General features: G+C 62.0%; 1 protein-coding gene across 2 annotated transcripts in view; it reads right to left on the reverse strand.

Moving 5' to 3' along the window:
- TLN1 (talin 1) overlaps positions 1 to 15,337 on the reverse strand; it is a 129,356-nt gene that overhangs the window by 19,216 nt on the left and 94,803 nt on the right. For both annotated transcript variants that reach the window (XM_074952187.1, XM_074952186.1), the window contains 17 exons: positions 14,961 to 15,104; positions 14,261 to 14,422; positions 13,949 to 14,089; positions 13,436 to 13,617; positions 12,454 to 12,586; positions 11,433 to 11,534; positions 11,140 to 11,310; positions 10,102 to 10,251; positions 7,605 to 7,706; positions 7,270 to 7,389; positions 6,787 to 6,933; positions 6,028 to 6,194; positions 4,367 to 4,550; positions 4,087 to 4,212; positions 3,237 to 3,353; positions 2,486 to 2,671; positions 1,761 to 1,868 (listed from right to left, as the gene is read on the reverse strand). In XM_074952187.1, the coding sequence (XP_074808288.1) occupies positions 1,761 to 1,868; positions 2,486 to 2,671; positions 3,237 to 3,353; positions 4,087 to 4,212; positions 4,367 to 4,550; positions 6,028 to 6,194; positions 6,787 to 6,933; positions 7,270 to 7,389; positions 7,605 to 7,706; positions 10,102 to 10,251; positions 11,140 to 11,310; positions 11,433 to 11,534; positions 12,454 to 12,586; positions 13,436 to 13,617; positions 13,949 to 14,089; positions 14,261 to 14,422; positions 14,961 to 15,104 (2,442 nt within the window). The remainder of the gene's footprint in view (positions 1 to 1,760; positions 1,869 to 2,485; positions 2,672 to 3,236; positions 3,354 to 4,086; positions 4,213 to 4,366; positions 4,551 to 6,027; positions 6,195 to 6,786; positions 6,934 to 7,269; positions 7,390 to 7,604; positions 7,707 to 10,101; positions 10,252 to 11,139; positions 11,311 to 11,432; positions 11,535 to 12,453; positions 12,587 to 13,435; positions 13,618 to 13,948; positions 14,090 to 14,260; positions 14,423 to 14,960; positions 15,105 to 15,337) is intronic.

Here is a 15,337-nt window from a genome sequence, read left to right on the forward strand (position 1 = left end):
GCAGCCCCCCGATAGCGAGCTCCTGGCAGAGGGTCTCAGTCCACTGCCCTGGGCTGCTCTCTACTCCAAACTGTTTTAGAGGCTTAACTCAAGTAGCGCTCCCCCATGGACCTTGGGCATCCTGCCATGGCCTCAGGTTCCTCCGGGCAGAGGGCTGTAAGTTTGCAGGGACTGAACCCCAAAACGCTCTACTGTCCAATCACCCCATTTATGCAGTTGCTGGGTGCTCCTTGGTCTCCTCAGCCGACTCCCTTGGTCAGGGACGCAGTGCTGCTGGCCCGGCTGCCAGGCTCCTAGGGACTCTGCCCTCAGGTGGGGAGGTAGCTGGCTCCTGCCTCTTTGCCCATCCACTCTGAACTGAGCCAGGTTCTCTCTTTTTCTTCCCCTCCAGGCCTGGTGTTGGCTGCAGCTACAGCGGGGCAGGTCCAGCTGGGCCCACAGGCTCTCCCGCTTTTTCTGTGCTAGTGTGAGGTTTCGCAGCTTCATCACACGTGGGTTACACTGACTGTGCATAGTGCTTGTTTTTAGTCCAGTGCCTTGGAGAAGTCTCAGTACGTTAACCTATAGTTACCTTTAGCATCCAAACTTGTGACCTCAAAAAATACAAGTTTATCTGACCAGACCCGTCTGCCATAGAACCATGTTAATTGGTGTTAATCATGCTATGGTCCTTCAGTTCTTTACTGACTGTAACCCGTATCAGCCTTCTTATGATTTTGTCAGCCTGTGGTTCCCTGGGTCATCCGATTTACTCTTTTTAAATCCTAGCACAACACTGACTGTTTTCCAGTCCTTTGGCACTTCCGAGATTTGATAAACAACATTAATGGTTTAGAAAACTCCTCAGCCAATTCTTTAATACTCTTGGATACAAGTTATCTGTCCCTGATGATTTATAAATGTTTAACTATAGTAGCTACTGCTTAACATCCTCTCTAACTCCTGATGGAACAGAAACTATTTCATTGTCACTCATACGAATAGAACATCCGGCTTCTTTCCAAATACAGGACAGGGACAGCTGTTGAATACACCTGCCTTTTCTGCACCATGATAGATTGTTATGAGACAAGGATGGTAAAACTGACCTAGACCACTGCTAGGATTTTGTTTGTCCCTGATATTTGTTTTTTTAAAAATTGTTTTTATTTATACTGGCCATAAGCTTTTCATGATACCGTTAGCTTTCTTTATCAATTGTCTGCCTTTCCTAATTGCTGCTAAGAGGTCTCCACAGGGACGGTTCATAGATTCACAGAGTTTAAGGGTCCATTAGATCACCTAGCCTGGCCTACTGTATATCACAGACAAGAGAACGTCACCCAGGTACCCCGGCACTGAGCCCAGTGACGTGTGTTTGACTAAAGCATAACCCGTGGAGGGTGAGAGAGTTCTGGGTGTACGAGGGGAGAGCTCCACAGGAGGAGGGGAGGGGAGAGTTGAGGGGGGATGGGGGGGAAGGATCCCAGAAGAAGAAACACTGGAATGCGTTACCTAGGGAGGGAGTGGAATCTCCTTCCTTAGAGGTTTATAAAGGCTTGAGAAAGCCCTGGCTGGGATGATTTAGTTGGGGATCGGTCCTGCTTTGAGCAGGGGGTTGGACTAGATACTTCCTGAGGACCCTTCCAACCCTGATATTCTGTGATTCTAAGGTGCTACAGAGTGAGCCCTGTATCCATGGGGTGGCTGAGCGTCGTGTGCCTGGGCTCCCCTGGGATGCCGCCAGGAGATGGAAGCTGGGAGGGGATGGGGTCACTCACCACCAGCACGTGCTCCAGCAGCTCCAGGTAGCCGTTGGCGCACTCCTTGCCGTAACGCAGCGCCCGCAGCCGCACGTCCGCGCTCACCTCAGGGTGGTAGGCGGCTTCCTGAAAGCCAGAAAGCGTGAGCAGTGCTGAGTGCTGCCCCACACACAGCACCGGCCACACAGCCCCGCCCGTCACCTAGGCCAGTGCCATGGCGCCCACACCCTCCAGTGCCTGAAGGACCCACTGCCCCCTAGTGCCCCCGGTGCCCGCCCGCAGCCTCCGGCCCCGGCCCCGGCCCCGGCCCCGGTGCCCGCCCGCAGCCTATCGCCCTCCTGCCCCGCCGAAACCTCCTACCCCGCCCCCGGTGCCCGCCCGCAGCCTATCGCCCTCCTGCCCCGCCGAAACCTCCTACCCCGCCCCCGGTGCCCGCCCGCAGCCTATCGCCCTCCTGCCCTGCCCCGCCGAAACCTCCTACCCCGCCCCCGGTGCCCGCCCGCAGCCTATCGCCCTCCTGCCCTGCCCCGCCGAAACCTCCTACCCCGCCCCCGGTGCCCGCCCGCAGCCTATCGCCCTCCTGCCCTGCCCCGCCGAAACCTCCTACCCCGCCCCCGGTGCCCGCCCGCAGCCTATCGCCCTCCTGCCCTGCCCCCGGTGCCCCCCCGAAACCTCCTACCCCGCCCCCGGTGCCCCCCGCAGCCTGTCGCCCTCCTGCCCCGCCCCGGCACATCTCCGCGTACCTTGCAGGAGCGCAGCATGTCAGCGATGGCACGGCGGCTCAGGTTGGCCGTGGCGATTACATCCTCCTGCCGACATGAGTTGCCAGCGGCCACGGCCTTGGCTGTCGCCATGGTGATGCCTTTGGTCATGCGGATAAAATCCTCTGGCGTCGAGGTCTTGGCTGGAGGCACCTGGGCGCAGAAAACCTGAGACACGAGCAGAGGGGGTGAGACCAGGACGGGCGGGGGCAGGGGGCACAGAGTTAGGGCTGCGCAGGTGCCGCAGCCCGGTCACTGCCTGGCTTCCCAGCGCACGGCCCGCAGCCTCCGCTCGCCCGAGGCTGACCCGCGACATCCTGCTCCTTGGAGGCAGGTGCTGCCAGTGGGCAGAGGGGCCCCGGGGGGGGGGGGGGGGGAGAGCGGGGGCTGCCGGCGCGCAGAGGGGCCCCGGGCGGGGGGGGGGGGGGGGAGAGCGGGGGCTGCCGGCGCGCAGAGGGGCCCCGGGGGGAGGCTGCCGGCGCACAGAGGGGCCCCGGGCCCCGGGGGAGAGCGGGGGCTGCCGGCGCGCAGAGGGGCCCCGGGGGGTGGGGGGGGAGCGGGGGCTGCCGGCGCGCAGAGGGGCCCCGGGGGGTGGGGGGGAGCGGGGGCTGCCGGCGCGCAGAGGGGCCCCGGGCCATTTCACTCCACCCCTGAGCCGGGTGCTGGGTGCAAAGGCAGCTGGTGAGGAAGGGGCAGCTCCGAGCAGAGGGGCGCTGGCCCGGCCCGTGCTCACCGCCAGCTCCTGCCGGATGTGCTCTATCGTGGCCTCCAGCGCACGGGTCCCCTTTGTGGCCTCGTCCTCCACGGCCTTCACCGTCTTCAGCAGGGAGGTGACGTTGGTGACCATCACCTGGCAGACAGAGAGGGAGTCTCAGTGACTCGGCGAGGGGAGCCCCCAGCTCTCCTCTGCCCCCCACAGCCCCTGCCCCGTATCCCTCCACTCCGCCCCCCACCGCCCCTGCCCCATATCCCTCCACTCCACCCCCAGCTCTCCTCCGCCCCCCACGGCCCCTATCCCTCCACTCTGCCCCCAGCTCTCCTCTGCCCCCCACGGCCCCTATCCCTCCACTCCGCCCTCTGCCCACCACAGCTCATAACCCATGTCTCTCCGCTCCGCTCCGCCCCCCACGGCCCATATCCCTCCGCTCCGCCCCCACCTCTCCTCCGCCCCCCATGGCTCATATCCCTCCACTCCGCCCCCACCTCTCCTCCGCCCCCCACAGCCCCTGCCCCATATCCCTCCCCTCCGCCCCCCACAGCCCCTATCCCTCCCCTCCGCCCCCAGCTCCCCTCCGCCCCCCACAGCCCCTATCCCTCCGCCCCACCCCCAGCTCTCCTCCGCCCCCCACGGCCCCTATCCCTCCGCCCCGCCCCCAGCTCTCCTCCGCCCCCCACGGCCCATACCCCATATCCCCCCAAGTGACCCCCTACTCCCCAGCACCCCCACACACACCCTGCCCTGCCAGTGACCCCCTTCCCTAGTTAACCCCCTACCACCTGATTTTCTTCCCCTGCGCACCCTGCTCCATCCCCGCCCGCTATGTGCCCAGCTCCGCTCTTCCTCCATCTGCCCACACACCGACCTTGGCAGAGTTCTTCAGCTGGTAGACGGAGGGGTCATCCCCGGCTTTGCCGGCCGCCGCCTTGGTAGCACTGATCAGGTCCCCAAGTGCCTTGGCCACATCCTTGACTGCATTGATCAGAACCACCTGGGAAGGAGCAGGGCCAGGTCAGTGGCTTGGCTGGTGCCCTGCAGTGTCGGGCGTGGAGGGGGCAGGCTGAGACGGGAGCGAGCTGAATGTGCCGGGTCACCAAAGGCCAGGCCCCACCCCAGCCCAAACGCCGTGTGGTACCAGATCTTACCTGAGTCTCAGGGTCCTCGGAGCCCAGGCTGGCAGCACCCAGCTTCACCACTTCTGCAAGGCGGGTGATGGTGGCCACGGACGACTGGGCAGCCTGGGCCAGCTTCTCCTGGCTGGCAGTGGCATTCTGCACCAACACCTTGGTGTCCTCCACCAGTGCCTTGGCTGTCTTCAGGATGCCCTCCCTGTGGGAGACCCATGAGTCAGAGACCAACGGCCTGCACCCGTCCTCTGCGGGTGAATCACAGAATGTCAGGGCTGGAAGGGACCTCAGGAGGTCATCTAGTCCAACCCCCTGTTCAAAGCAGGACCAATTCCCATCTAAATCATCCTCACCAGGGCTTTGTCAAGCCGGGCCTTAAAAACCTCTAAGGAAGGAGATTCCACCACCTCCCTAGGTAACCCATTCCAGTGCTTCACCACCCTCCTAGTGAAATAATGTTTCCTAATATCCAACCTAAGCCTCCCCCACTGCAACTTGAGACCATTCCTCGTTCTGTCATCAGCTACCATTGAGAACAGTCTAGATCCATCCTCTTTGGAACCCCCTTGCAGGTAGTTGAAAGCAGCTATCAAATCCCCCCTCATTCTTCTCTTCCGCAGACTAAACAATCCCAGTTCCCTCAGCCTCTCCTCATAAGTCATGTGTTCCAGACCCCTAATCATTTTTGTTGCCCTTCGCTGGACTCTCTCCAATTTATCCACATCCTTCTTGTAGAGGATGCCCGAAACTGGACACAGTACTCCAGATGAGGCCTCACCAGTGCCGAATAGAGGGGAATAATCACTTCCCTCAATCTGCTTTCAATCCTCCTACTAATGCAGCCCAATATGCCATTAGCCTTCTTGGCAACAAGGGCACACTGTTGACTCCTATCCAGCTTCTCGTCCACTGTAACCCCTAGGTCCTTTTCTGCAGAACTGCTGCCGAGCCATTCGGTCCCTAGTCTGTAGCGGTGCATGGGATTCTTCCGTCCTAAGTGCAGGACTCTGCACTTGGCCTTGTTGAACCTCATCAGATTTCTTCTGGCCCAATCCTCTAATTTGTCTAGGGCCCTCTGTATCCAATCCCTACCCTCCAGCGTATCTACCTCTCCTCCCAGTTTAGTGTCATCTGCAAACTTGCTGAGAGTTCAATCCACACCATCCTCCAGATCATTAATGAAGATATTGAACAAAACCAGCCCCAGGAGTGACCCTTGGGGCACTCCACTTGACACCGGCTGTGAAACAGACATGGAGCCATTGATCACTATGGGTGTGTGCGGCACAGACAGGTGGGGCCAGAGTGCGCCCCCCATGGCCTGCCCCACCCTTTCTGGGGGGAAAACGGGTCACAGAAAGCACTGCCTGCCCTGTGTGTGCATGTGTGACAGCTGGTAGGGGAATATGGGGGGGTGGGGGGGAGGGGGAAGAGCCCAACCACGCAGCCCGCACCCGCTGTGTGTGAGAGAGAGAGCGAGAAAGAGAGAGAGAGTTGTGCCTGGCCTGCCACTTGCATCCACCCCTTCTGAGGGGGTGGAGTCAGACAGCATGGTGGGCACCCAGCCCCACCCTCTGGGCAGAGTCATGCCCAAGGGACATGTGAAGGAAGGATCATGTAGCCAGCCCCCCGGGGGCTGTGTTTGGACCGCCCAGTGGGCTCCCCGTCCACCCCGGTACCGGTGGTCAGCGAAGGTCTCGGCATTCTCCCGGTTCAGTGTCCCCGCGGTGGCGAACATGATGGTGGTGTCGAGGTCGGCAATGATCCCGGAGACGGCACTGGCTGCAGTGATGCAGGCCTGGGTCCCGCGGTTCCCGGCCTGCAGGGCTGCCAGCACGTGGGACACCTGCGGAGAGGAGGCTGGGATGACCCTGAGACCGATGGTGAGTGTAGGGATCCCGCTCACTGCTGTCCCTGTCACAACCCATCACTGTTTCGGCACCAGCAGACACCACCAGCTGAAGCCGCTGGGCATCCGCTCTGCCATGCAAACTAGACCCTGTGCCACCGCATAGGCAGGTCTGGAAGGGCAGCAAGCAGCTGGCACATACCAGGGACCAGAAAGGGAAGTGCCAACATCAGACTCACATGGATAGAGAACATGAGAGAGTCCAGAAAGCAATGCAGAGGAGTTGGGGGGCATACGCCAGGCATAGGGGTCTAGCGGGCACAAAGGGGCTGGGGGGGCACATGCCAGGCATAGGGGTCTAGCAGGTATCCAGCAGGCACAAAGGGGCCAGGGGGCACATGCTGGGTACAGCGGGCATGGGGTGGGGGCACGCCCAGGCATAGGGGTCTAGTGGGAATCCAGACAACACAAAGGGCCGTGGGGCATATGCTGGTCCAACCCCACGCTCCGTTCTCCCACTAGTTTTTCTGCCCATGCCCCATTCCTCTCCCCCCCGCCAGCCACTCCACGCGCACTCCTGCCTCATCACCTTCTCGGACACTTTGCGCGCACACTCGATCAGCTCCTTCTTCGTGTAGGCGTCGCTGGGGCTGCACTGCAGGGCTCCGGCCTTCGTCACCAGGGCAGCGCAGCCGTGGCCCAGCTCCTGCACCCGGTTCTTGATGTGGGAGCCAATCTAGGAACCAGTGCATAGGGTGGCGTGACCCAGAGCAGAGTCACCACCACCCTCCACAGGGGAGCTGAGACCACCTCAATATCCAATGGGAAATCCCAACTGCCCTGCCCCACGGAGACTCACCGCTCTCACCCCAAGGGAGACCATGCCCTTCTCCAGCCCCCAATGGGAGATCCCAGCGCTGCCCATTCCAATGCTCCCCCTGCCCCAGTCCCCAGTGAGAGATCCCAGCACTGCCCATTACCCCCGCCCCAGTCTCCAGTGGGAGGCCCCCGCGCTGCCCCCATCCTCAGGCCCCAGTGGGAGGCCCCCGTGCTGCCCCCCAGCACCCCTCACCTCATCGTTCTCAGCAGTGATGGCAGCAGGCTTGGCCTGGTGAGCCAGCTGCCCGTAGTCGCTGGTGAGTTGGTTGGCCAGCGTGCCCAGCTCATCCGGGTTGGTGGTGGATTTGGTGACCTGCAGGCAGAAGACGCGTGAGAAAAGCCCATCACACCCACGAACCACTGGCCCTGCAGCATCAGCGAGCCAGCCCAGTGCTGCCCTCGCGTCCCTGGAGAAGGCCTTGCAGGGACTCGTGCAGCAAGGCTGCACGCGGCCCCTGCCATCTTCCCCAGACAGAGAAGGGGTGAAATGGGGAGGCCCAGAAGTCACTGTCTGCCCCCAACACTCACCATCTCCTGCACCGTCACTGCAATGGCCTTAGCTGTCTTGACCATGGTGGTCTGGTAATCCACAAAGGTCCCCTCCGGCTCCCCCATGGGCCCCTCATCCAGCTGCCAGAGAGAGAGAGAGCGCCGTTAATGGGGTTCAGCCTGCTCACCACCTCCCTGAGCACCCCCTGGCAGGCAGGATCCCACAGTGCCCCAGCCTGGGCCTCCCACATTTCTCCAAAGGCTTCCCCGAACATGCCCTCCCTGGACTGTGCCACTGGGTACCGTGGGCAGCCTGCTCTGGCTGGACAGAGGGGCGCGTGGCCCTCCCTGCCCCTCCTCATTCCCAACCACACTCAGTGCCAGGGTCATAGCCAAGTCTGAGGTTCGTAGGTTCCAAGGCCAGATGGGACCACTGTGATCATCCAGGCTGATCTCCAGCAGAGCACAGCCAGAGACCTGCCCCGAAACTATTCCCAGAGCCCATTGCTTAGAAAACCATCTGATCTTGAGTTAACTGTTGTTGGTGATGGAGAATCCACCACCCCCTGGGTAAGTTGTTCCAAAGATTAATTACTCTCCCCGTTAAAAACGTACCCCTCATTTCCAGTCTGAGTTTGTCTCGCTTCAACTTCCAGACACTGGATCATGTTAGACTTTTCCTGGCTAGATTGAAGAGCCCTTTAGCAAATTTCTGTTCCCCATGTAGGGACTTACAGACTGGCATCAAGCCACCCCTTCACCTTCCCTTTGTTAAGTAAACAGATTGAGTCCTGGAGCCTTTCACTACGGATGTGTGTGAATAGCCCCCGCTCGGCTCGTGGTAGTGCTCTAGACCAGAGCTTCTCAAACCGGGGGGCACAGAATGTATTCCGGGGGGCATGAGAAGCCGCTCTGCCTTTGGAGCTGGGCGGCTGGGGAGTGGCAGCTGCTGGCTGGGCACCCAGCTCTGAGCAGTGGAGAAGGGTGGCAACACCACAGCCTGCCACTCATCTGCACTGCTGCTGGCGCCGCTTTCAGAGCTGGGCGCGCTCCACTCTGCTTCAGAGCAGGGCAGCCGTACACGGGGGAGCGGGAGCTGGTTCGCACCGGCTCACAGGAACCTGTTAAATTTTGAAGCCGTTTTAGACCTGGTTGTTAACCCGCTTCCCTGCAGGGGGCGCTGAGGCTTTGATGGGCCCCGGCTGGGAACTCATGCAATTCCTCCTCCGGCGCCGGGGGCGCTGCGCTGCGGGAGCCACGTGGGCTCCCCCCTGGCCCTGGGGCTCCCGCTGCTGCCGGGTGGGTCCCCGGCTGCTCTTAGCCGCTCTGCCCTTGAGCGCCCACCCCCCTGCCCGCAGCCAGCCCCGCACGCACCCCCTGCCCTGCCCGCAGCCAGCCCCGCACGCACCCCCTGCCTCCAGCTAGCCCTGCCCCATGCCCCTGTCTGCAGCTGGCCCCACGTCCACTGGTGCCCTGCAGTTCCCAGGGCAGTAACCCTGCACACCTGCTTCAATGAGGGGGGCAGGGAGCAGCTGGGACCCACACATGTGCACACCCTAGGATGACCAGGCAGCAAGTGTGAAAAATCAGGACGGGGGTGGGGGGGTAATAGGAGCCTATATAAGAAAGAGACCCCAAAATCAGGACTGTCCCTGTAAAATCGGGACATCTGGTCACCCTAGCACGCCCCCAGGGAATGGCGAGGACCCACACCTGTGAAACGGAGCTCATTTCTAGGTCAGGCCCATCTTTTTAACAAAACTTTAGGCAGGGTTAACACACCCGTATTTTCCCGGCCTTGTCCAGCTTTTTGGTTCTTAAATCGCCATGCAGGAGGAATTTTTAAATTTTAAAAATTCCTCCCGGGAAAATACAGACGTATGGTAACCCTGTTGGTACAAAAAAATACATACTGGGGCACATCCCTTACATCAGAACTTTTTATAGGGAACCGATTGTTAAGATTTTGGCAGCTCATCACTGGCCGTATATGTACTTGTGTGGCGGGCGCGGGTGGAAATTACGACAGACACAAGGATGGGGGCACAATCCAATCAATTTGAGAACCACTGCTCTAGACAGCTGCGTAGACAGCACTCTGCAGCTGTGGCTTGGGCCCACCTGCCTCCCGAGGACTCAAAGCCCAAGCTCCTGCCCCAGCTTCGAAGGCTGACTACATAGCGATCTGTCGGGCGCGAGGGCGAGCCCCACTAGCCCACGTCTGTTGACCCAGGCTGGCACACCTGCTACCGCAGGCTGTGCAGACGTACGCTAAGGTACGTTTTCCAGTCCTTTAACTGCTCTCAGGGCTCTGCTCGGGAAGGAGTAGCGCCTGGGATGGGCCCATCTCATGCCACGTGATGGAGGAGGCAGGGACCCCAAATCCACCCAGCACTTTGTCCCTGAGCCTGTGGGCAGAAGTCCCTGGATTCTAGGGCACAAGATGGCAGCCATCAGGAAACCGCACCCGTCCCTGCCCAGGCCAATCCTTCCCCTCCTCTCGGCCCCTTGCTGTGCATTCTATGCTCCCCCTTGCCTGGTTTATGGCCTGGGTGATGGAGTCCACCATGCCCCCGACGACGCCGGCAGCGCTGGCAGCCTCATTGAGAGTGGTGGTCAGGTCCTCCACAGCTTCCTTCATCATCTGCACCGCCTCCTCCAGCGCCTCCTGCGTGTGCGCGGCTTGCTGCAAGCAGAGGCCTGCGTCAGGCCGAGGCAGCCACCGGCAGGGTACGGTGGCGGATGAGAACCAGTGACCGGGAGCACTTGGGCCTGTGCTCATGGAACCCTCCTTGGTTGCCTCACATGTCGTGTTACACACACTCGTTGCTGGGGACATGCCTAAAATGCCCTACTGCGGGCCGCCCCACCACAGGCTCTCACCTGGCATATGTGCCTGAAATCACACACCAATGCAGCGTGTGAGCCTCGCATGGGCCAGGAAGGATTAATGAGCTGTGGTGCGCTCTACCAACCCTGCCCCTCGCCCCCGCATGAGCGGTCAGGCATGGAGGGGGCGGTAAAAGTGGGGAGCTGGCTCTAAAGGCTGGGCAGTGACCAGGAAGAAAAGCAGTCTGGCTGGGCCAGCAGCTGACTGAAGGGCTGGCCTGCAAGAGGCAGGGCTGACCCTGCCTGTTACTTTGCTTTGCTACCAGGAACCCACTGGCAGGCTGCAGCTGGGGCCTGCCTGAAAGGAGGCGGCTGAAAGCTGGGCCCAGGAGGGCGGGGATTCCTTTGGTTCGTGTTTATGTTGCACTTCGACTTGGGGATTCTCCAGACTGGGCTGGCCTCCCAGTGACTGGGCCGGGGGCTAAGCTACATGTGCTGAGGTGTCCACTGGGGAAACTGAGGCACAGCTGCTGCAGTGGTGCACTGCACCATGAGGGGGTGCACAGGGATGGCACTGCTGCTACACGCGCGCACACGCAATACGAGACCCTGCTGCAGGTGTGCACACCGCCCTCACACACGTGCACACAACTGGAGATGGGCTGCACCACTCCTCCGCCCCCACACTCAGACCTGCTTTGGGCAGCCCCCCTCCTGCTCTGGAGGGAGTGCTTCCTGCTCGCACCTTGGGGTTCCCGCCGGCCTCCTTGGCCGTGTACAGCATCTGCAGGGCAGACTCGGACAGCGTCTTGGTCTGGTCCAGGAGGTTCATCTGCTGCTGGTGGTTGAGCGTCTTGGAGGCAGCACCGACAGCGGCCAGGATGAGCGGCTCGAAGTACTGAGCCATCTGGGACACCTGGGGAAGAGCAGCATTAGTCCCAGGGCGGCTTGAGGCTAGTCCTCCTCGCCAGGCGCCCCAACACAGGCCCCAGCCCCCACGTCCTCCTGCCCCAAGGCACCCCAGCTCCAGTCCGTTACCTTGTGTCCCAGCTGCGAGGCCTCTGCTCTGGCAGCACTGGCCACAGGCTCAATCAGATTGCTGATCTCCTGAACAGCAGTGATCATCTGGTTGTGCAAAGCCTGGGGGAGACACCGAGAAATAAGGCTGCCCCATGGCCAGGCCCTGGGGGCTGGAGTCACAGGGCCTGGCCAAGGGACCTAGAGGGGGAAGGGGGATGAAAGCCCAGGCTACTGGCCTGCCCCAGGAGCAGGCGGCAGTGACTTGGTCACCGGACTATCCCAGCAGGGCTGGTTTGGGGCCTGAGAAGTTAGACCCCCCACCGGGGGTCTGTCTAAGCCACACCCTTTGGCATGTCAGGGCAGCCAGGCTGGTGCTGGCCACTGCCTGCCCTATACAATGGAACCCCGCTCCACGTGATCACTGGGGTGCACAAGCGTGTGACCACGTGCCCCACACAGGAGGGGGCAGTTGGTCCCCAGAGTCACTTGGCAGGGACCCAAGAGAAGGGCAGGTCCCTGTGGGACCCGCTCTGCAGGATGCCCTGCACCCGTCACACAGGGCGGGGAGCCAGGCAGGGGCTGCGGGGAACTGGTGTGTGACCGCCAAATCCCAGCATCTCTCATAGCAGCAAAGGGGGGCTCAGCCAGGAAGCAGCCGCTGCATCTGCCCTAGGGACAATCCCGGGATCTGTGGGGTGCAGGCGCAAGGCAGGGTTCCAGGAATGCTGAGGGAGCAGAGCCCCCATAGGGGTAAGGCAGATTTCCAGACTCTGTGCTGAATTTAACAGCAGTTCGGTCAGTTTCCCCAGGTGTCAGGCTCCTGCTGGGAAGGGGAGCCCCTGACTTTGGGGGGTGAGGCTGTGCAGGGAGCTCTCTCTAGAGAGCAGCCCCCAGCCCCAAGCATGGCAGCCACTTGTCTCTGGCCTTTCCCCTAAGAGCAGGTGACAGAGGCACCCTGGCTGAGAGGGGCTGGGAGCAGCCTGCGCTGGGGGAGTACAGAGCCCCCAGACAAAGGGCCCATGCTGCCCCCCAGACTCACCTCCTGGGAGATGCCCTCTCGGGGGGCCAGCTGCTGGCTGATGGCAGCCAGGGAGGCCTGGTCCACATCCCGCATGCACTTGTTCAGCACCTCGATGGCCTCATCGCACTCCCGCTGCCCGGGGGCCTTATCCCTGTGTGACAGCTCACTGTCAGCAACGCCTGGGCCAGGACACAGCCTCAGCTTCCCCCAGGGCAGAGTGCAGGGAAGCCACGGCCCAGGGGAAGGCCAGGCTAGCACCCCAGGCTGTTCACCCCTCCATTGCCTCCTCCCAGAGCCACGGGGAACCCAGCCCCAGGCCCACCCACTGAGCAGCTACCCGTCCTGAACCAAGACAAATGGCCCCAGCCCTGCTGCGCGGGAGCAGGAACAGGAGCATGGGGCTGGAAGTGTTCATGGCTTTCCTCCAGCTCCATCCCAGCATGCATCGCTGCACTTCACTGAGACTGGTCTCCCCATCTCTGGGCCAGCACACTGCCATCATCCTTCCTTGCCCAGCGGCTGCTGTGGACACTGCCAATCACACCCTCCTTTTCCTGGGCTCCCAACTCCCTGTCCCCTCCCACACAGATCCCTGCTTCAGCGCCTGGAATGCCTTGCTCCCACCCAGGCAGGCGCTGCCCAGCCCTGGTGCACAACCGGCCGCCACGGAGACGCCCAGCAGGGAAATGGCTTGTGAGGACGTTCAGTCCTGGTCTGGGCTCCAGCAGTAACGCCCCATGAGGTGAATGTGGCTGCTGCCTGTTTCGTAGCCCAGCTGCCTGCAGACCCAGGCAGACGGCCCTGCGTCCCTCCCACTTGTGGCATGTTTCCAAGCCAGGCTAGAGGCTTTGCGTCTAAATGAGATCTGAGCCGTGGCTCCAGGATCCCCAGCCCAGCCCGCAGCTCCAGGCAGTGGTCTGGGGGGACGACAGACAGCGCTTGGCAGCTGAGAGGAGAGCAGACTCTGGAGGTGAGACCCCAGCAATCGGCCTGCACTCACCGCATGTTGGTGATCAGCTTCTTGATGGAATCGGAGACGGTGCGGGAGTGACCGGCCAGCACCGACCACTTGGGCGGGTCCTTGGGGTTGACAGCCAGAGAGCGGGCTGTCTGGATGAGGCCTGCCGAGCTCTCCAGCATGGTCTTGGCAGAGGTGATGATGGGCTCCATGGCTCTGCGCCCCTGCCAGGGAGAGATGATGGCCTCTGTGACGCAGAGGCACTGCCTGCTCTCTGCAATGAAGTCCCCCTGTCCTCAGCGATCTCCCCTCCCCCTCCAATTCCCCCCATATCTGACCTCATCACCCTCTTCCCATATCCCCTCCAGTTCCCTGAGACCTACCCCATCCCCCTGCCCACACACTTGATCCAGGAAGCCACCCCAATCCCATCCCCCAGGGCCTAGGGCTCTCGCAGTCTGAGCTAGGAAGAGGCAGTCCCTGACACCCCCCGTGCCCAGTGGCTGTGAGCCCCATGTAGGGCACGCTCCATGCCCGCCCCGTGGCGGCTCTCACCTCAGGGCTGATCTGGGCAGGGATGGTAGCGAACTCTGGGTTGGAGGCAAAGGCTGTCAGGTTATCCACGGCCTCAATGAGGGGGGCGGTGGCTGCCCGGCATCGCTCCCGGTTGTCCTCGTTAAAGGCTCCGTCCAGCGCCTGAGACAGTGGGAGAGACCAGCTGGTTACTGCAGTGGGCCCAGACGCCAGCCCTGCTGCCCCCCCCATACCCCTGCTGCCCACTCCCCAGTGCGGTCACCAGGGACCCCCTGAGCAGCCAGCCAAGGGGGTGATGCTTCTCTCCCACGTCGCGCAGGGGTAGAGAGGTACCTTGATGGTCTTGACCAGGTTGGCCGTGCTGTTGGCCACCTCCTTGGCGGACTGGACGAACTGGCGCTTGGCTACGGGGTTAGCGGTGCGGGAGGAGGCCAGGCGGCAGGTGTTGCACAGGGCTGAGGTGTGCTTAGCTACGATGGTGGCGGCTGATAGCACCTGCAGAGAGGGGCAGGGGTCATGCGCCATCCTGTCCAGCCCTAGATCCCAGCTCCAACCCCTCCTGCCACCAGGGGAGAGGGGCCTCCCTGCACTTCCCCGCCTCAGCCCTGCCCGTCCCCGTGTCCTGCTCCTCCCACAGAGCAGAGACTCCCTGCATCCTGCTCCCTCACCCCCACAGAGCAGGACCAGAGGGGTCACCCAGCATCCACTCCTTGACCAGCCCCCCACAAAGTGGGGACAGGAGGTGCCTGGAGTGCCCATTGCCACAGCCCCATCGAACCCCCAGGTGACAGACAGGGCCTGGCTGAGCCAGCAGGGACCCACGCCCGAAGTGCCTGGAGCCGTGTCATTAGCCAGCTTGGTTCTGGCCCCAGCCACAACACTGGGCTCTGCCTCCCAGTCACAAACCCCCAGGGCTGGTGCCACGCCATGCCCAGGACCTGGCCCTTCTAGCTGCTCCTACATTCCCTGCCTGTGAGCGCGGGAGGGAGCCTGGTGCCCAGACAGCCTGCTCCTTCCCAGTGCCCTCACTCACCTGGGACTGCGTGCAGGCCGGGTCCACCAGGTTCTGGCAGGCCATCTGGATTGCTTGGTTGGCTCTGGCAAACTGGGTGGGGTCCACTAGGCCTTGCTGTCCGGCCTGGCTGTTAGGGTCCGAAACAGCCACCAGATAGGCAGCCTGGGAGCACCAGAGAGAGGGGAGAAGTTGGGAACAGAATGAGGGCCAGACAGGCCTAGCAGTCGGGGGTGAGGCAGCGTGGGGAGGGGCTCTGGGGGATGGCACAGGGGGTGAGGGGTGGGGGATGAGGCAGCGTGGGGAGGGGCTCTGGGGGATGGCACAGGGGGTGAGGGGTGGGGGATGAGGCAGCGCGGGCAGGGGCTCTGGGGGACGGCCCACAGGGGAGGGACGGG

The sequence above is a fragment of the Natator depressus genome, chromosome 5 (assembly GCF_965152275.1).
Source record: "Natator depressus isolate rNatDep1 chromosome 5, rNatDep2.hap1, whole genome shotgun sequence".
In the NCBI taxonomy this organism is placed as follows: Eukaryota; Metazoa; Chordata; order Testudines; family Cheloniidae; genus Natator; species Natator depressus.